The sequence below is a fragment of the Diaporthe batatas genome, assembly GCF_019321695.1.
Source record: "Diaporthe batatas strain CRI 302-4 chromosome Unknown Contig00011, whole genome shotgun sequence".
Classification (NCBI taxonomy): Eukaryota; Fungi; Ascomycota; class Sordariomycetes; order Diaporthales; family Diaporthaceae; genus Diaporthe; species Diaporthe batatas.
In genome coordinates this window covers 322,513-342,295 of record NW_025408558.1, presented here as the reverse complement: position 1 = coordinate 342,295, position 19,783 = coordinate 322,513, and the positions used below count along the sequence as shown (strand labels likewise).

Below are 19,783 nucleotides of genomic sequence, written 5' to 3'. Positions count from 1 at the left end.
GGCCATGCTGCTCTTAATTGGCAAGTCGAGTAGACGCGGTGTGCTGCAGGATCTTATGATCTTACATACTAAAGTACCTAGGTACGGAGTATCTAGGTACTCTCTTCAGGCATTTTTTTGCGCCGAGCTTTGGACAATGCGTCATAATTTGCAGATTACGGTCACCTGACATCAAAAAGTCATCGCGCCAGTGGTTTAGCGGTAAAATCCATCGTTGCCATCGATGGGCCCCCGGTTCGACTCCGGGCTGGCGCAAAGTTTTTAAAAAAACGCAAAGTTTTTCTTTTTGGCTCTTCTCGCCTCTGCAGCACTGCACATGTGGAATTTGTAAAATACTACAGTCATCAATTGATCGTTATTCACACTCCCGGGTGGACAAACACTACTGCCGCTCTTGCGAAACGGTCTCCAGTGCTTAAATATCAAGTGCTTCCAGTCTATGTACAAAACCTGTTGACACGGTTGTAGGGGGCCTCCAGCGCGCCAATCACAAGACTATGTCAAGAGCTCCATCAGGCTGCAAGTACCTGCGAACATCGTACCTCTTTGCCTCAACCCTACTCTTGTCAGCAGATGGTCTGAGAGCGTGGTGTTCTGTTGAGCTTACGAGTATTCCAGTGTCCCGGTGTCCATGATACGGATGCCGTCGATGAAACCCATAACATCACGGTTCAGTTGGGGGTCTGCGAGCGTCATTGAGTGAAGCCGCGCAGCAGCAGAATCAAGCCGGTCCCGGGACGCGTGCATCTCCTCGATGAGACGTGGGATTACTTGGTCCAGGCTTAGCCCCGTCTTGTACAGTACAGGCACAAGGTTGACGACACAGTCTGTGGCCTATGGTACCTCATTCATATCAGTCGCCGAGCACTCAGGTCTCACCGCGAACATCTCAGAATCTCCAGGAAATCTTACAATCTCTTTCTTGAGGGAAAGAATATCGTTGATCCTGAAGCGCTTGGTTAGGCTCTGATTTCATGGACGGAGCTTGCAGGGTCCACGGGCTGTAGACGTACACGATGATGATGAAGTTGCACTCCTTGACAATCTCCTCCATCTCCGACGAGTCCATGATCCATGCTGGGAGCTTCGTCTGTTGGGTGACCCTGTCCAGTCTTGATTAGAAAAAGTCATTGGAAACGAATAGGTCAAGGGATTGATAGAACATACTCGAGTAGTAAAGTAAACATCCGCACCCCAGTCACTCCGTAACGGATGTTCATGTACTCGTCGTAGGTAGGAACTCGGCCGGCCAGGCGCTCCACTTGTTCGAGCCTGTTATGCGCGACGAAATGCTCTATCTTGGAGTACATGCGGCGCCGTTGTTCTGGGATCAACAGACGTTAGAAACAATGGAAACTGCCCTAATCGAAGACTGGTGCTCAACAAACCGTTACCGAAATTCTTGCAAAATCTCTCAGCAAATTCCTTGAACAGCAGACAGATATCATCAGGGAGATATGGCTCCTTCTCATTGGGGGACAACTGAAGCTGGTATCTGAAATAGTCGAGAGATTGATTACGCCAGACCTCAGCCTTGGCAAAATCGGAAGCCAGAATGTGCTCGTTTGTGTCGATCGTATCATCCCAGACAAACAGGGCGACGGTAAACAACATCGCGGTATACAGGTCTTCCCAGTTGGCACTCGGCCACCACAGGGCAGAGAACAAGGCGAAATCGCTCTTCTTGAACTTCTTGCATCGATCTGCATCTGGCACGCCACTGATAGAGTGAATCTGGGTTAGCTGCGGTAAGGAGATGGAAGCAAGACTTATCTTACACCTCGAGAACTCGGTCGCATTCGGACTGGAGACGTCTGTAGTGCGGGTTCATTGCACCAGAAGGCCAGTTACAGAAGCTCGTTGTCATGTCAACTCGGAACCTCTGGCCACGCAGTTCGTTTGCAAGAGTTGTGTTTGGATCCTGCGGGTACGGGGACTTCTCTTGCTGGGGCAGTTCCACATGTTCTGTGAAGACATGCCGGAGGAGAGACAGGGCGAGACCCATGATGGTAGCTTCAAAGGTTTGGTACAAGGTTTACCCGATGTCTTTCGAATAGTGTACAGAGTGCAGCACTAATAAGGAGGAGCTCCCGCGTCTGGTCAACACGGGAAATCCGAAGGCTTTAAGTATGTACTTACGTATCGAGGAAAAGAAAGGGTAGTCCAGCAGCTGGGTATGGTGAAACCACCCTGGGGTGCATGTCTGACAGCCATCGTGGAGTGAATGCCAGGCTGCCGGTGAAGTCCCTTGCAGCTTCGAAATTTGTCACTTTTTGAAGAAACCCACTTGTTGCTTATTTTAGGAAAGTTACCTTAGGCAGAAGGTGGGCCCGTGAATGATCTCACACCAGTTGATCAAGGTGACCACTTGTTCCTACAACTGCGGCCCACTGTTGCTGCGGCTCCAAGGTCATCTGGCCTCACCTTGCCCCCAAACCCTATCCGTCATGTGATTTTACTTGGAAGTTCGCAGTGCCATGATTTGCCTGTTCACGCTTCCTTCGGCTCCTCATCGGCTCCTCACGTCAGATATTCACGGTGAGTGACATAAGATCTTCAGCGGGTCCCGACCAGCCGGAAGCAACGGATTGTCTGGTAGACACGTGGGAGATCATTCAAGAAGCAATTGTACCAAGAATTGGCCCAGCACGCTACGAATACTGCAAGAGAAAGGATCCTGGCGAAAATGTCCCACCGGCTGCACATCCTTAGCCCCCGGGGGCAGGAAACCGCGTTCCGGGGCCGGCAAAAGCAACTGGAGACTGAATCACATCGTTGAATTGTTTTTTGGTAGATTTGAGATCTTATAGTTAGCTAGTTGCCAATTGATTCCGCGGTGTGATGCCACAAGCATTGGATGGGAGCAAGATCGATCTTGCAGCTTCGATCCTGCGTCTTCGCGATCCACCCCTGCCACAGCTGCTCGGTAATGTGCACATAACCGGGCTTGTGCCCCCCTGGGGTGCATTCATCATGTCGCACAGCATCATCTTGCGGCCCTGCAATGCTACCGGCGAGCACCCGCTTGCATCCTGGCTCGACATTCGGCAATGGTCTCGGGCACCTGCAGTCAATCCAACCTCGACACAAAAACCCTGCCTCGCCGGCCGGCGCAGACCGCGGGCTCCTAGCTGGACTGGAATTCGGGGGATCACGATAATCCTCACCGGGGTCGAGGTGGGCGCCATCTTTTGCTCGCAGATGCGCAACCTGCCGGAACCGGCATGGGCACGGCATAAGCGAGGGGGAGGCTGGACACCCTGGTCCTTCTCATTCATCAAAAGTTCCGGACCGGTCACTGCATTCCATGGACTCGTAGCCGCTGTCCGCCGAGCAACTCGGAACAGTCCCAGAAGCCGAGATTCAGTCGACGGCGATCCAGACTGGACTCGAGTCTGGCAAAAGGAAGTTGGTCACATTGATATCATCCTTCGACGCTAGGATTCGAAGATGGTGTTGCAGTCCGGAGTGAATAAGTGATGGATCATCCACTGAACATGCAAAAAACAATGAGCCCCCACAGCTGCCTTGTCAATTCTCAATTCTGGTCTATGTCGCAGATATGACCGGTCCAGCGGGTTGCCCTTTAGGTCAAGCGATGATATGGAGGTATCAAGCACCGAGGTCTTACGAATGTTGTTGGCTCCCAGGTGCCAGGGGTCGGTCTGTCACTTGCTTCTTTCAGCTCTACGCCGTGCTATATCACAGGTGACGACTTGCATTCCATCACTGCATGCGTGATTCGGATCGCACCTGCGTCCATCCGACCTCATGGGTGTATAGTGCACATTCCAACAGAATGGATATTGCTATCAACAGTCAAAATTTATGCCTTGTACTTGTGCTCGGTTTCCCCATTCAGCGAAGTCAAGGGATCATCTGACCACCCTATGGAGGTAAGCCAAATCCCAGAGGCGACTCGGTTCGGAGCCTTGACCTCGCTCAATAGTCAGTCATATGTCGACAAGAGTTGATGCTTGCTCCATGTCCCTGTCCATGCGCGTGATAGTGAGTCCGACATATCATGGACGCAAGGCTATAGCCGGAATCGAAAGGGAGCCGCGGAACGTATTCCGGGCTCCGTATGTGATAGATGCACAGTCTCGTTGTCACATACTCTTCAAACTGAGGACCTATGTATTAGGCAGAGGAAGCAAATGCACAGATTACGTTCAGAGCACCTTGGCTCTATTAGTGCAGACAAGTTATTCTCAGACGTAATGGTCATTTGAATTGAGAACCAGGCTGCGGACGCACACAATTTGCATGAACGCCCTGAGAGCTGCACGCCCAAAACATTCATAACTCTAGTACAAGATCATTAGAACAAAGGCAGGCTAGGTGCAGCCCTCAAAAACCGTCAATATACTGACCAAACCAATCCTCTCGGGAATCATGTCTTGGGTATCCTTCGTGGCGTCGTAGCATCATTACCCTACCTGTCCAACCAAGCCCACCCATACCAAAAGTTGTGCGTTTCATTACCATTTTTTACCAACCAGTGTGTCCATTGTTGATTTTGACACTTTCTGACACATGCCAATCATGGCTCGTCAAGGTCAAACATAAAAGGAAAGTTGAAGTTCGGGGGTTGCTCAGCTGTAAGCACCTAGCAGCTTGGCTCAGAGCATCAGATGGCAGGTGGCAGGTGGAATGCATCAGACCTCCTTCAGAAGATATCATCTTCATCGCCCAAGACATTTTCCCACTTCCTTGCAGTCAACTTCCGAGACCGGACTCGTTTGACCGGACTGCCACCGGGTTCGGCACGGCTCCTGCTATTTGCCCGGCTTTTGTTGGCACTCGCTACCTTTCTCAGGTCCTCTTGCCCCTCTCGCAGACTGAGACTTTCCATCCGTCTCTGAAGGCATTCCGGCTGGATATTCTCGTTAACCTTGCGTCCAGCACGGCCCGAATGTAATGACCGAGGGCTGCTATTTGCACTTGTAGCAAAGTCCTCCCTCTCAGCCAGCGGGGCTCGTTTACTGGGAGTGCGCCCAGCAAGTTCCCTCTTCAGAACCATGACTTCACGGCGCAATCGTGCGTTCTCCTGTTCCAGGCTTTCGACCAATACGTTTTCCTTGTTGACGATGCTTTCGTCGTCACTGGGCTCAGCCACAGCTTGGTGCGTCTCCAGGCTCCTCTCGAATACCTCCAACTTTCGGTCCCAATGCTCCTGGCCCCTCTCGGCTTCCATCTGCATGGCCGCCTTCCCTCGCGAGATCTCCACAGCGAGGCGTTCTTCGTATTCTGCGGCGCAGTCTTCGCGAACAGCTTGCTCAAGCTCGAGCATCTTGTCTTCCATGGTCATCGCATGCGCCTCGGCCGATAGCCGAGCCTCTTGGGCACGCGCCAATGCCTCGCGGAGGTGGTTTGTTTCCTCAGCAAGCCGCGCAATCTCCAGAGCGGCGTTTTCCATAGTGACGCGGTCTTCGGACGGGGTGACGCTATGCGGCGTAATAGTCCGATATAAACTTGGACTCGTCGCTCCTGGAGGGAAGAACGGTGGCCGCTGAAACTGCTGGGCCGGAGACGAGAGTGGGCTGTTGCATGACTGGGCTTGATTCGAGTTCCTGCTGCCAGAGCTCTGGCTAGCCGCGTATGCATGAGCAGCATTTGCCTGTAGGATCGTTTCTGTTATGGACGGTATGCGTGGCACAGTCACCTCGCGGGCGAGGGCGCTATATCGGAGGATTTGTGAAGTCGCATTGAAGTCGCCGTGGGGGTCCGCAGTCACAATCATCACGGCCTTTTGTGGATTTCGGCGGATTGATTGGGATTGACTCAAAGATGATGGGGATGGAAAGGAGTTTGAGAATAGAAGCTCAGTAAGCTTGCATTGCCGGAACGGCACGACGCCCTGCTGCAGTCCAACGTCAAACCTCATACCGCTGCATGACATCGGAGTTGCTTACCTTGCTATTGCCACCGACATCGCTCTGCATCTGCAGGCACTGGCCGAGATACATTAGACTCTCGTTGATCTTCCCTGCTTCAGCAAGTGTTGCGCCGGCCGTCTTTGCGTCTCGAGCCCTCTCACTACCGGCGAGGTCAACAATTGTGAGCGTACTCCCTGCCCAAGGATATCGGTGCCGCTTGCTGCTGGACTTTGGCCGCTTCTTGACCTCGACGTTGAAGAAGCCGTGGCTGCGTGAGCTAGCACTGTTGCTGCCGGTACCGGCCACCCTTCGCTCATGCAAACCGGCCTCGAGAACCATGAGTGCCTGGTTGAGGTCGCGGCAGATGACCTTGCGCAGACCAGCGACCAGCTTCCTGTCAGGGGATTGTTCGGTGGACTTGAAGATGAGGGGCCGCCGTCGAAATTCTTTTGTTGCTAAGGATTTGACCGGAGGAGTCAACAGGTCAAAAATCCGGTCGTTGTAGACCTCGTACATGGAGACCAAAACAACATATTCTGCTGCAGGGTCCGATGAGACATTGACGGTGCTGATGTCGGGGACCTGAGGCAGCGCGAAGGGCCGGCTCAAAAGCTTTCGAGGTGTCGGTGGAATGGAGTCGCCCTTGAGGTTGAGCGGTTCAGCACTTCTCTTCTTGTGACGAGCCGAGGCAGTGACGCTCATGTAATGCTTCAAAGGAGACTTGTAAGGGGTACTAGTGTTCGCAACTCGTACTTGGAGGGGCCGGCGCCTGTCAGTCATGGATTGCGCGTTGCCATGGGGAAAGGCATGCCAATCTTGACGCACGTGTTCGGGCGTACTCGGCGAGGAGGCAGTGTAGTCGTCCTTGCAAACGAGACGCACACTCTCCGGCCGAGGATTGCGAGCAGGGGTGGACGGCTCAGAAACCTGAGGCAGACCGTGAGGGCCAAGATGCGCAAGGAAAGCAAGAGACCGCGAAAGGGAATCAAGGGGCCGTACAAGAGGTGTTGGTGCCCGGGAGGAGGGGCGTGGGGCACCTGAAGGGTCCCCGTAGACAGATTCAATGAATGCAGATGCGGAGGATATGGATGCCTCGGAGGCATCAGATGCATTGATGGAAGCCTCCAGCTCGGGCTTGGTGTCCAAGTCGACGATGTTCTTGCCAATGGATCGGAAGATGACGTCCAGGGACAACTGGGTCATTCCGCGCTGTGAGCGTGAACCGAGGATCGTGTGTGACTGGCAAAGGGGACAGTCAGTTGTCAGTTGCGCCATGCCTTCCTGGCATCCAACAGAATGCCATAACATACCTTGCCGGACCCGCTGACGCCCAGGGTTGCTAGAAGTGCATCAGTGCCATCGCCGCCGTGAGGAGCCAAGACGCCCTCCACCAAGGCAACAACATTGGTGCAATGAAAGACGTCGAGCTGGGTGGCATCCTCGGTGAAGACCTGGGTGAAGGCAAACTTCTCGACGGCGCGCCTTCGATCGTTTGGGGGGTTGAGAGTGATGTGGGTCGGTGCCGTGGATTCGGCGTGGGCTGGAGGAGGCTCGACCGCCAGGAAACGGTCTGCTGTTGCTGCGCCGGCCTGGGGTGGGCGCAGGCGCAGGTACACCTGGAAAAGATGGTTGGGTGTTTGGCCCGCAGTGGCCCCCTTGGACATGTTGTCCATGGCTTTGGTTCCCGTGAACTTGCTGCCTTGACGTAGGACAGACCGTGAGGACGGCGAGGGTGATGATATACACAGTACGGAGTAATCAAGTCGCAGCCTGTGGGTAGCGATCGAATGCGGACCGAAGAAGCGGGGCCGTCAGCCGGGCCAGACAGCTCTGCAGGCTGGGGGTGGACACGAGTGGGTACCAGATGGCTGGGAGGAGGAGCTCGAGATGTCTGTGCAGGTGCCAGGTGCAGCAGATCCGACTGTCTGAGATGCCGTTTCAATTCCCAGATCGAAATCAGGATATCCAGAGGTCCAAACGGAAATACCTTGGTACCTGGGTACGTAGTGTAGTAGTAGGTAGGTACGGTGTACACAATACCTACTGTGTACTAGTAGACCACGAATGCCCAAAGAAAACAAAGCACTGACCATCGGCGGGGCAACCACCCCGGTCGACGGTGGCCGATAAGCGATAACCGGGCAACTGGGACAGGGGAGCTTTGGGAGGTGGGCTGGGCCCATGCTCGAGCTAGCCCTGGTAGACTGACTAGAGGAGGTCCCTGCCCCCCCCCCCCCAGATGGTTCAACGGTTGTCCAAAACGGGAGTTGGAACTTCCTCGACCTCGACATGACTTGCAGGCTGCAGGCCATCGATCGGATTGCACTGCGATGCAGTAACCCTGAGGCGCTGTTCCAACCAATCAGTCACACATCAGTTGCAACAAATCAGTTGCAACATTGTCGTTGATTGCAACTTGTGGGAATGCACCGTGTTAGCCTGCAACATTGCTCCAACTGTATCTCACTTGGATCACGATTCCCGTTGCAACTTCACCTACACCAGATCGGATCACATATTCGGGCTGCGCTCGACCGATTGTCACAATGTGTGTCAATTAGGACCATCTGGCGTTGACTTCACTCCCCCTCTCTCTCCTCTTGTGCCTCCCGCGGCTTGGTATGTATTGCCGTGCTGCCCTGACTGCCCTGACTGCCGCCCGCCTGGCTTGACTCGCAGGACCTCACCGTCGAGGCCCAAGCCTTCTTGGCCTGTGGAACTGGCTTTGAACTCGTGGTCTGCGCAGCGCGGCAAGCGGGTTGCTCGTTAAATAGAGTTCGTCCGACTAAGATAATATAATTGGCTATGGTCTGAGCGGGCGTCCACAATGCACCACACCTGGTCTCTCCCCCCACCCCCCTGCCGAGCATCACAGCTCGCATGGCCCCTATCGCTCACATGGCTCCCACCGCTCACATGGTAGGGCAATCGACGATAGACTCGTTACTGATCGGCCCTGGTGGTGCCTGATGCAAGGGCTGCCGAACACACCCCACCCATCTTCGACCAATGCTGCTCTCTTCGGCTTAATCCGGTTCTTCCGAGATGTCAGAGCTGAATTTGAATATATCCTTCCGCCTCTCCTCCGTCAACCTTGTCCCGCCCGTTCGTCTCTGAAAATGGCATTGCGTTTGGAGAGCACCCGATCTCGCATCACCAAAGCCGCCTTACTTCGGGCTTCTTGGTCCATATCCATGGAGAGCTTCGTCTCCCAATATGGCCTACGATGATCTTGTTGCCAGATTCACGCTGGCTGGCAGCATGACCTCGTGCATTGCCACATCTCTCGTGCTGCTCTCGTACTTTTTCTTCCGGGACCAACAGTACTCTTTCAGACACGCCCTGATCCTGAATCTCGCGGCCGCCGGTACGTCTCCTCCACCACTGATGAGATTCCCGAGTCCAGTCTTGTTTGTCCGCATGCATTGGCGCATGTTGTCGCTGGGGAGAAAAGCTGACTGGCCTCATTGCCCGGCCACAGAATTCATAAACACGTTGAACAACTCGATATCGGGCTTCATCTACGTTCGGACCAAGAAGCTGAGCCCTGGCCCGGCGTGTACCGCCAACGGCTTCATCGGCCAGCTCACCGTGCAGGCTGTGGACTTCACCATTCTCGCAATCGTCCTCGTCACGCTCTTGACCATTACTCGCAAGACGTACCTTCCCGATGTATCGATCTGGGCGAAAGCAATCATCTGTGCCTCGACATGGGTCGTTCCCATCATCACCAGTGTCGTGGCCGTCTCGCTTGATGCGATGACCCCAGTGAGCGGTAACTGGTGTTGGATCACGGCAAAACGCCCAGACCTTCGGTATGGCCTCACCCACGGCTGGCGAATCGGTATCATCTTTGTCACGGTCCTGCTCTACGCGTACATCTGGTGGTTTGTCCATCGCCACTTCAAGGTCTTGTTTGGTTCTCGCGGTGGCGCCCGTTTCGGATACAACCCGGTCACAGGCGCTGTGCACACAGAGAGTGCCAGACTGACCAAAGAGAGGCTGGAAGAGTCCCAAGGGACAACGTTGATTGGAGAAGCCGACACGGGACCATTGAGCGATATCAGACACGCACCGAAAGATCTGGGGGATAGCAGAGATGACATGACCATGTCAGACTTCTCGCTGCCGATTCAGGGGGCTGAAGATGTCGTGAGCATCGCGGAACGAGGCTTTGTCCCAAGCGTGACACCACCAGCCCCCACAGTCGGCCACGCGGAGGGGCAGCGCAGCTATAGCCGGCACCTGGCTGCTGCTGAGAGCGACAAGCCTGAGATCTGCCCCAGGGTCAGACACTCGGTAGACGTGCGAGTGAGCATCGCGAAGAGGTCGTACTCGTGGCTGCCACCAGGCATCACACCGGGCGGCCCGCCGGGCTCCGCCAACCCTATCACCCCACACACGGAGACCAAAATCTCATCGACGCGCTGTTCGCGAGCGGCGGCGTCACAGAACCGGAGACACGCATCCGTCTCGCGATATGAGGTCGGACACCCGTCCCGGGCCCAAAAGGTTGAGAGGGAGATTCGGCGGATGCTTCTACTGGTGAGTACATGTTCCACCCCGGGTGGGTGCTGGTGGCTCTTGAGCGCAACCGCGCCCAGAGTCCGACAATAGTTGAAGCTGACATTCAATACGGCAGAACGCGTACCCGACCCTGTACGTGCTGCTCTGGGTCCCGGGCATTGTGAACAGGCTCATGGAGGCAACAGGCCGGACACCGTCGAACCCGCGCGCTGTTGCCGCCCTGCAGAGCACGAGCCAGTTCGTTGGGTTCGCCAATGCGCTGACCTTTGGGTTCAATGCAACCATGCGGAGGCGCGTCGGCTCGGCGGCTCTGAAGGCGAGGCAGAAGTTACAGGCCAGGGCTGAAGCATGGCGTAATGTTTAGCCTGCACACTGTCAACCGCGCGGCGGGCAGGGTGTACTTGTTTCCAAGCTTATGTTTTTGTTTGTGCCGTTCTGTGATACCCGACCTACTGTAATGACAGAGCCCCGGAACTGGTATTTCGGGACGATTAGCAGCAACACATGCCCTGAATCCGTTGATTGTCACGTACGTTGTTACCGCAACACAGACACACCACGTGGCCTAGACTACTTCCTTCTTTTACAAGCCATCCCGTATGACGTTTCCCCACTAGAGGTTATCCACTGGAGGTTACACTATATGAGTCACCGAATAAGACGTGATATACGCTCACAGTAAGGGACATGGAAGGGTTTCGTGGCGGTTGGTGGTGTCACATGGGTGCTCCACATAGAATGCCCAATCACTGCACTATAACTATACCCGGCCACTCAAGAGTCTAGTCTCCAGGGAAGACAGTTGGGGGTTGGCATTTAGGCAACTTCATACTGTGATGATGCATCATGATGGGGCTTGCCAGGGATGGGGGTGATAGAAATTTAGGGGTCCTGGGTTACGTCAGACCCGGAAAAAAAAAAAAAAAGAAAGAAAGGTGACCAGTGAGGTAGCAAGACCAGAGATTGGGCTCGGGAACAACCCTTTGAAACACCGTGACAAAACTGGAAAACGTGAACAAATATTTCATCACGGCTGTTCAGTGCAACGACGAGGAGAGGTCAAGTTCCAAGAGGATGAGTTGCACAATGTTGAGGGCATGTTGAGGGCATACTACACAGTGCTGCCCGCGATACTGAAACGAATCAAGGGCAGACCTGGCAGACCTGGCAGACCTGGCTTCCGGGGTGGGGCAAGGCGGAGGCGGCCGACCTGCACGCCTGTCCCCTAAAAGCCGGTTCCGCGCCAGACGCCGTTCAGGGACAAGAAAGCGGCGCTCGGTGGGTAGCCGAACTACGGTGGTAGGGGAAGTCCCAATGTCCAATGGCACGATTCTCCGTGTTGAGTCATGAGACCAAGGCGCTCTTTCGGGGGCGATCCCCCAGGGCAGGACACACAGTTTGACAGTCTGACAGTCTAATTGATTCTGACCACAGTCGCATTCGCCATCGAGACTTTTGTACGGGATATCGCGGCCATTGCGGGCGGTCCAGGCCGGCGTCGTGCCGGCCCTGGTGGTCAAGGAGGGAGTGCAAGCTCGTCGCGGGGCAGGCGGCAGGCGGCAGGCGGCGTCGAGAGCCAAATGGCCTCGCGGCGATGGCCCTCGGCCAGACCAGGGGGACATCCTGACTGCCTGACGTGCGAGGCGAGGCGAGCCAGGCTGTTCAAGTCAAGGCACCGCAGCCTCGAGGTGCAGGGCCTAGGGAAGACGCGAGGAGCTCTGAAGGCGAGCTGCTTGTGTACTGTGTAGTTGTGATTGTGGGCCAGAAGGAGAGGTGCTGAGCATATGTACATAAGTACTCGGTATGTGTCTCTGTTCCACTTCCACCGTAGGCTGCTACTCCGTATAGAGGCGAGACTGCAACGTGGATCGTGGGTGCTACACAGTAGCAGTGTCGACGGCGGAATTGGGTTCTGAAGCCCAATAGAGGGACCGACAAACAAACCACTTTAACCCTTGCTGGCAAATGGCGGTGACGGACACCAAGCTCGACGCCGCCTGTCGGTCGCTCATGCCTGATGCTTGCGCCGCTTGTGCTGCCGCGGCGGCACTGCACGGGATGACTGCTGTAGCCCAGGCGGGCAAGGCCATTGGGTACGCCGTCCAGGGATGGGGGCTAGGCGCAGAACCTGAGGACATGCAACCTGCAGGAGGAAGCAGCCAGGTACCCTACAGCGAGGGCTATCCCTAGCTCCAGCAGCTGTCGTGTGGTTCTGACGGGGAGGATTGGGTTGTGACTGACTGCGGAGTAGGTACCCGGAAAGAGTCACCGGCCGCTGAGATGAGTATCTGCTGACATGACTCTGGGCTGGCGGGCTGGCAGGTCGAGCTGGAATTTGGCCGTGCAAATGTCGAAACGCCAAAACTTGTTGGTGAGACGACTTCCCGAGTTGCATCGTCCAACCTGTCCCTTGCTCGCCAGCTCGCCTGCTTGGGCACCCCACCTGGCACCTGGGCACCTGGGTACCTGGGTACCTGGGTGCCTACTTAAGTACCCGGCCCAGGTAGGGAGGAGCTAGCCTGCTATGGTAATCCCCAGGCTCATTGGCCACTCATAGTGCACACATTAGGTCCCCACCCCAGAAAAAAAGTTTCTGGGACTGAGACCAGGCCACCTGGGAAATTTCGGGGCCCCTCTCGCTTACCAGCTTACCTGCCCTGCCCTGGCCTCCCCTTCTTTTTCCCTCCCTCTTCCTCCCCACCCATACCAATCCACCACCAACCCAAACAGACAACGAAGTCGCCATACCATCCCCAGGAATCAAATCACCCCCAGCTCAACTTCGTCGCACCCTTTTGTCAACATGTCTTCGGCCGTCCCTGAGCTGTAAACGCCCACTGCGCGGCACCCGTCGCCGTGAAACGTGACCGGGTGCCTCGCAGTCCCGCAGCATCAGAGACCAGTCCGAGTCTTTCGACGAAGTTATCCAGACCTTGAAGCCTGTCAAGAGCCTCCTCCACTCCACCTAGAGGCACCGCGCAACCACCGCACCACCATTGCCGGCCAGTCGACGATACCCAGCATCCTGAGAGGCCTGTCCCCGATCAAAGAAAAATAGCCACATCGTCTGTCTGCCCTCCCCGACTGGGCCTGAACGCGATCCCACCCACCTCCTCTATCCGAGCTCCTCCATACACCTGTCCCCCTCCTCGCACCCGAGTCCCCACGGAAAAGACATCTTCGTGTGTGCTTCCGCTGCCCTCGACACAAATCAGCTTGGCACTGGGTACAACCGAACGAACGTACGCCAACCTCAAGTTCCCAACCCGGCACCCGCGGCTCGTTGTTTGACTTGTCGCCCTTTTCAGATCCGATAGACTCGCTGCCGTTCAAAAAATCTGACAGCGGTATTCCTCGAAAGAGAAACAACCTGTTGCAGCCATGCCTCCCAAGATCGTCCTCAAGCGGGGCCTGAACCGAGTCCCAACTGGCGGCAAGTCCATAAAGGCCCCCAAAAAGGGTCCCAAGAAAGCCCCCAAATCGTCCAAGCAACGCCGTGCATCCTCCTCCTCCCTGTCATCCGCATCGCTTGACCTCTCCGACGACGGGGGCTACTCGGGCGTGGATGATGTCAGTGATTCGGATGATGACGAGGAAAATGTATTCGCGGCCGAGGAGGAGCACATACTAGCCAACGCGAGGCAACCTGCCGCGCCAAGCTCCCCTCGGCCGACCTCCTCCGACATCGACGGCGACGAAGACGAGGCCGCCGCCGATGCTGATGATGACGATGACTCGGATGACAACGACAATGAGAATGAGAAGGAGCTAGAATCGGCGGACGAGGACGGTGGTGACACTAGCAGTGTTAGCTGGAATGGCTTTGCGTCTGAGAATGACGAGCCCGTCCCGGCCCAAGTACACACTGCCGAGCCAGTTAGTACAACTCCTGTTGAACGTCACGTCCGCTTTACGGGCGTCCCCGACTCAGAGTCGGACTCTGACGAGACCGAGGAGGACGTCGATGACTTCTTCCCGGACATTTTCATTGCTCAGGACTCGCTTGACTCTGGGTTCCGGCGTGAGATCGAGCAGGACGACGACGACGATTCGTCGGTTTCTGCAACATATTGGGACTACTCGGGTGCCGCTGGTGCGCCCGACGACTCGGACGACGACCCGTACGGGATCGACGAGGAGTTCCCCAACATCTTTGGGCCCAGCAGCGCGAACGAGCCCCATGACGCCGCCCACCCAAAGGTTGCTGAGCTCCCCTTGCCCGAGGATGACGACGATGAGTCGGATGGTTATATGTGTGAGTTGTGCCGATGCGTTGACATGCTCGCTCCTTGATGCTGATACCGCCTGGTAGCCGATGGTGAAACGACTGAAGAAGATGAACCTGAGCCCGTGCCCCGTAAGAAGATGATCCCGATCTTGCGTGCTAGATCTGGGGACCCCTCTGATTCAGAGAAATCTGAAGGTGGCACGCCCCGGCCAACAAAGAGGCCGATCAAAAAGCCGATCAAAAAGCCGATCGTGGTCATGAACCCCATCACCCGGAAAATGATGGTCATCACGCCACAGAAGAAGCAGCGCAAATTCGATGTCATGGTCGACCCGGGCCAATTTCAACCAGACTACTTCTCTTGTCCAAATTCAAACCAGACGTCCCCCATCATGGGCAATCCCGGCTCGCTCATGATGAGCGCCATGTCGTCTGCCAATTTCTACGCCGGCGGCATGATCGATTTCCAGACGGTTGGACCTGCCGAGGCTTTCTTTCCCTCGGGCGCCGAGCCATACATGGGCGACGATAGTGAAGACTCCTGGCTGGTGGACGCCGAGCACGACGACGAGGACGTCGAGGAAAGGAACTTGAACATCGAGGACTTCCTCGATTTCGGCGACGGCGGGTCTGACGGAGAGGATGATGTTGACAACACCGAGGACGGAAACACCGACCGCACACCTTCACGTCGCAGCTCGATGGCTCCCAGCGCGCTGAGCGATTCCAACAATGACGTCCACCCGCTTCTAAGCCACTTGACCAACAACGCGGATGCCGTCGGTGCCTTCCGCCGGAACCAAGTCAATCAACAACTCATCCTGAACGGCCAAGCCACGCAGGAGTCTCTTGCCTTCTCAAACCCGTTGTACCATGGCACACTTCGTGGTATCAAACATGGCAGTCTCGGGGGTGCAGCTACTCCTCTGACCCCCGAGCGCCGTCACAAGAAGATCATGGCCAAAAGCCCCTCAGAAGCCATTCTGCAGAAGCGGAAAGCTTCTGGCCCAGCCGCCGACGTTTCTCAAGCCCATAAGAGGCAGCGGAGCATCTCAGACGTCAGGACGATGCACCTCTGAACGCCGTTACGGACATCCAAGTCCCATGCGTTCGCCCCACTACAACATCAAATACGCTCATGGACGGCATGACTGCGTGGTGCAATCACTGGAAAGTTGAAGAACCTCGCCGTTATCCCTGGCCTGATTTCCTTTTTCTCCCTGTGCACGGAAATCGTCTCCCAACCTCAATCTCTGTTTTCAAATGAATCTGCCCCGAAGCTTCCTTGTTTCATTCCTGTTATCCCTGTTTCCATGCAATGTCCTTTCGAGCTATGAGGCCATTATGGCTTTCTCTACATCCGCTCACACGCTCAGTCAGCTTTTCGATTCGCCACTCGACTTGCTGCAGTCCCGGCGTTCTTTCGGAACCCACCAGTGCTTTGAAAACTGCAGCCGCGAACAAAAGTTTGGGAGGTCCTAGACAAAAAATAGATGTCATGAGGGTTTGATGCAAGCACGTATTTGTCTGTGCCGACCTGGGCACCAGCAATGTGCATGCTGCTGTTTGTACCGTCACTCCTCAAGACCTTACGACTTGGATGGGGTAGACATGGTACCGACACCAAGGCTTCAAAAACACTAGTCTAAAAAGCAATGAAAATTCATCTAGTACTCGGACCGCTGTGGTGTTTACACGTGTTCTGGACCGTCAGAAAATTCTGGTCACAATAGCGGCTCTGGAAGTGATTGCCCGTTTTGAGTACGAGCCCAGCCTCATGACCTGGACGGCGTGTCTTGTGGAATCAGCTTGGTGGGCCCTCATGCTGCAAGCACTTCCATCCGAAGCAGTGGACAAACGCCCACTCGGGCGTACCGCTTGGTTACACTCTCCTGAGGTTTCTGGCCTCTGGCCCTGACGCAGCCAACCCGTGCCCCAATTTTCATCCGGCAAACTCAGAGTCGGACTCAGAGCATACCATGAATCACAAGTCCCCCGCATGACCTGAGGCACCTGTGCATACTGCACCCATAAATCATCCGGCCGTTCCATTAAGTTCACCAAAAGGCCGTAGTAAGGGGTAGAGGTCAAGGGTGGCGGTAGTCCCTATAGGTCCCCTTATTAATAAGGCTACTATAGTATTACCTCTCACATTAAAGCTTAAAGAGTAACTTTTCTTTTTTCCTTTTTAAATAACCCTACTTATAATGCTTAAGAAAAACTAACTTTTATTAGTTACTAAAAGCCTTACTAAGTTTTGGAATATATAGATCTAGAATTGAGTGTGAAATCAACATCACATGACTTAAATCATACAAGCGTCAGTGGTTTAGCGGTAAAATCCATCGTTGCCATCGATGGGCCCCCGGTTCGACTCCGGGCTGACGCAATTATTTTGTCATTTTTCTTTTTGATCACCTCTTTGTCCTCTGCTCCAGATATGATAAAAAGCGTGGTTTAGGGTCTCCTCCAATTTGTACTTAGACCGCCGTCGGGACCAGCAGGACTCGTCCCAACAGAGATGGCGGCCTGCTACAGGGCGACTCGACAGAATATGCGGATCGCTTTCTTTGCAGTGGGTTGATGTGAAGCTAATCCAGTCCGATAGACCTGAAACCAGATCCGAGACCTCGACATTAAGGTGCAAGGGCTTTTTTGGTCTGCCTCTCGATATACCTGGGTATGCCGGTTTAAAGCGGGTGTTTACTCGATGTCCCATGGGGTCCGTCGCCTCTTACCTGGTAACTTGAAGGACCTCGGGAACTCGAAGGATTAGTCGCATCACGTTCTCCATGTATCCAAAAATTGATTTGCTGTAAACACAGTACTCTGCTTCATTGAGAAGATGCCCAGGTGTCGTTGACGTCGGCTGAGCTATTTTGTGAATTATCACTATAGTGGCGCCGAGATGCTGTTCGAAAAAGGAAGAATTTACTTAATGCCCGTATGAAAAGCTGGGGGACACCAATTTGAAGCTGCACTGGCTACTCTATGTCCCAAGTCTCCAAGGCCCCCCTCTTGCTAATCTTGACGTCCACTCCCTCTTTCACCAAGCTTCGCCTTTCTTTCAGCCTCCTCTGGTCGATCCAATTTCCGTGTACCTGGTTCTTAACATGGAAGGGCAATTTGATGATGGCCACGGGCTTCGTGAAGTCTTTCGTGTCCAAGAGAATCACCTCACAAAGGTTGGCAGCTCTCCTCTCCACCATGCACATCACCCACCCATCGCCTTCAGGAGCGTCATCCGAGCGAGGGATGAAGATGGGTTCCTGGCAAATCCCGTCAAATCCTGTCCAGTAAATCTTGGTCTCGCCGGTGGAGTAGCGATGCATAGCCACCCCATCCAACCCGCCAAACCCGAGCAGATGCTCCTCTCCTGTGGCCACCTGGCCTCGGTGCTCAGCCGGAGTCATGACGTTGATCCAGGAGACATCATATGGCTTGGAAAGGAAACGCTCATCGAGGCGCGGGAACTCGGCTGGGATGTCAAGCACGACTTCAGGCTCACCAGCGAGCTTGCTCCCTGTGGGCTGACTCAGGTCCAGCTTGAACCGCACAAAATCAGCCTTCGCATCGGCAGCGGGCATCCTTCCATCATCGGGTGGGAAGAAGGGGAATCCGTTGTCATGGACTCTTGTCGTCTCGATAAAGAGCGTGTTGCCGTCATCTGCCTCCCAAGCCCCGGCCGTGTGGATTAGCATCACATTCCGATCGTGGTAGACCCTGTACTCGCCCTCCTGCCATCCATCCGGGAGCTTGGTACTCTTGCGTCTCGGAACCACGATGAAAGTGGCGGGCAAGTCGTAGCTCCAGGCCCAGTGATGGCCGCCTTTCTTCATCCTCTCAACGTTAGCCTCGAACGGCCACATGACCAAGATTAGCCAATTGGGAGTGATGGCACAGTCGTGGATTGGCCCACACCGCGGACTCTTGATCCACTGCTCATCCTTCTTTTTGCCATCCTTGTCCAGGGCGTAAACGACAATGTCGGTGCTTGCGAGTCCTTTGGCCTCATACCCATGGACTACGAGCTCGTCGCTGAAGGGGTCGATCTTCTGAATAACTGCTTAGCTCGCGATTCGCACAGATGAAATCATGAGATAAATTTACCGGATGCGCAGTGAACGTCTTCGACTTGATCCCCTGGTCCTGGAAAGGATCATATGTGATGGTATCCAGGGTGTGCGGGTCGACCTGATATGGAAGACCTCCCTCTTTCAAGGCCAGAAATTTACCCGCCCAAAGCACCAAGTTTGTGTTGGCCGTCGAGTCCACTGCAGCCTTCACGCATGGATGATGCGAAAATGGGTTGCGGTATAAGCCGAACATAGCCTTTCCAGCCTTGCGTTCGATTTGCAATCGCTCAGTTTCGACATAGCGCACTTTCAGGTCGACCTTCCCGTCTTCAAAACGGAGCGCCGTGATGTTGCCATCACCATCTAGGGGCACGTTCCGCGGATGGGGAGGTACGTATGGGTCAACAGTGACTCGATAGAAGGTGCCGTCGATCTCTGGCGGAATGTCGCCCAGGACAACAAGGTCCGCCACCTCGCCTTGGACGCGACACGGTAAGTCAGACCCGTAGAGATCTTCGGAGACAGGCCATTTGGACTTTAGGCTGGCACTAGTCTTCTGATCTAGTACACCTCCACTCTGAGGATCAATACGGCTGGGGGCCATGACAACGTTAGACTTCAAGACTGCTGTGAGAGCTTTTGCGCGGTAAAGGCGATTTAGGAGTAGATACTTTCGAAGTCGATGCTTCACTGGGGGAGGACTGAATGGCGAGCTCACTTTTATGTGTGACCTGATGTCTCATAACACTGAGCACTGACAACCGGAAGTCCGGCCAGGAGTAGTATTTCCCCGCAAGTTGAGACGCTCACCTTTACCTACGTGGTCGCAGCGGGCCACTGGAAATGCTATTACGGGCTCTGAGCGAGTTGGAGAATGCTCCCTCGGTCTCAGTTATAGACTCCAGCTTCTCCAGTTGTAGGTGAGGAGAATAGGGGAAACTTATTTTCCTGGAGCCCGGAGAGGACGAGCGCCCGGGCGCACGGGTGTGCGGGAGTTAAACCTTATTTTGACCACGTAGAAGCACGAGAGCGGTTGACACACTGGCACATGGATGAGCATGACGTGCATATGC

General features: G+C 54.8%; 5 protein-coding genes across 5 annotated transcripts; 2 read left to right on the top strand and 3 right to left on the bottom strand.

Moving 5' to 3' along the window:
- Nucleotides 1-327: 327 nt before the first annotated feature.
- KVR01_009198 (uncharacterized protein) lies at nucleotides 328-2,283 on the bottom strand. The gene is made up of 7 exons (XM_044790025.1): nucleotides 1,779-2,283; nucleotides 1,389-1,720; nucleotides 1,168-1,324; nucleotides 1,014-1,103; nucleotides 913-946; nucleotides 608-834; nucleotides 328-557 (listed from the first exon to the last, which is right to left on the bottom strand). The coding sequence occupies exons 1-7, from the start codon at nucleotides 2,003-2,005 to the stop codon at nucleotides 488-490; spliced, it is 1,137 nt and encodes a 378-aa protein (XP_044641700.1). The 5' UTR covers nucleotides 2,006-2,283; the 3' UTR covers nucleotides 328-487.
- Nucleotides 2,284-4,208: 1,925 nt separating this feature from the next.
- On the bottom strand, nucleotides 4,209-7,835 carry KVR01_009376 (uncharacterized protein). The gene is made up of 4 exons (XM_044789811.1): nucleotides 7,190-7,835; nucleotides 6,879-7,118; nucleotides 5,916-6,521; nucleotides 4,209-5,863 (listed from the first exon to the last, which is right to left on the bottom strand). Exons 1-4 carry the CDS (start codon nucleotides 7,550-7,552, stop codon nucleotides 4,670-4,672), a joined length of 2,403 nt encoding a protein of 800 aa, XP_044641878.1. The 5' UTR covers nucleotides 7,553-7,835; the 3' UTR covers nucleotides 4,209-4,669.
- A 1,260-nt stretch (nucleotides 7,836-9,095) lies between these two features.
- Nucleotides 9,096-10,770, top strand: KVR01_009053 (uncharacterized protein; the record flags this gene model as incomplete). The annotated part of the gene is made up of 3 exons (XM_044786695.1): nucleotides 9,096-9,246; nucleotides 9,361-10,424; nucleotides 10,522-10,770. 3 exons carry the CDS (start codon nucleotides 9,096-9,098, stop codon nucleotides 10,768-10,770), a joined length of 1,464 nt encoding a protein of 487 aa, XP_044641555.1.
- Nucleotides 10,771-13,079: 2,309 nt separating this feature from the next.
- Nucleotides 13,080-16,741, top strand: KVR01_009148 (uncharacterized protein). The gene is made up of 3 exons (XM_044782542.1): nucleotides 13,080-14,282; nucleotides 14,361-14,661; nucleotides 14,719-16,741. Exons 1-3 carry the CDS (start codon nucleotides 13,788-13,790, stop codon nucleotides 15,711-15,713), a joined length of 1,791 nt encoding a protein of 596 aa, XP_044641650.1. The 5' UTR covers nucleotides 13,080-13,787; the 3' UTR covers nucleotides 15,714-16,741.
- An 877-nt stretch (nucleotides 16,742-17,618) lies between these two features.
- KVR01_009128 (uncharacterized protein) lies at nucleotides 17,619-19,453 on the bottom strand (the record flags this gene model as incomplete). Its single annotated transcript, XM_044787093.1, has 3 exons — nucleotides 17,619-18,689; nucleotides 18,745-19,287; nucleotides 19,382-19,453. 3 exons carry the CDS (start codon nucleotides 19,451-19,453, stop codon nucleotides 17,619-17,621), a joined length of 1,686 nt encoding a protein of 561 aa, XP_044641630.1.
- Nucleotides 19,454-19,783: the final 330 nt, after the last annotated feature.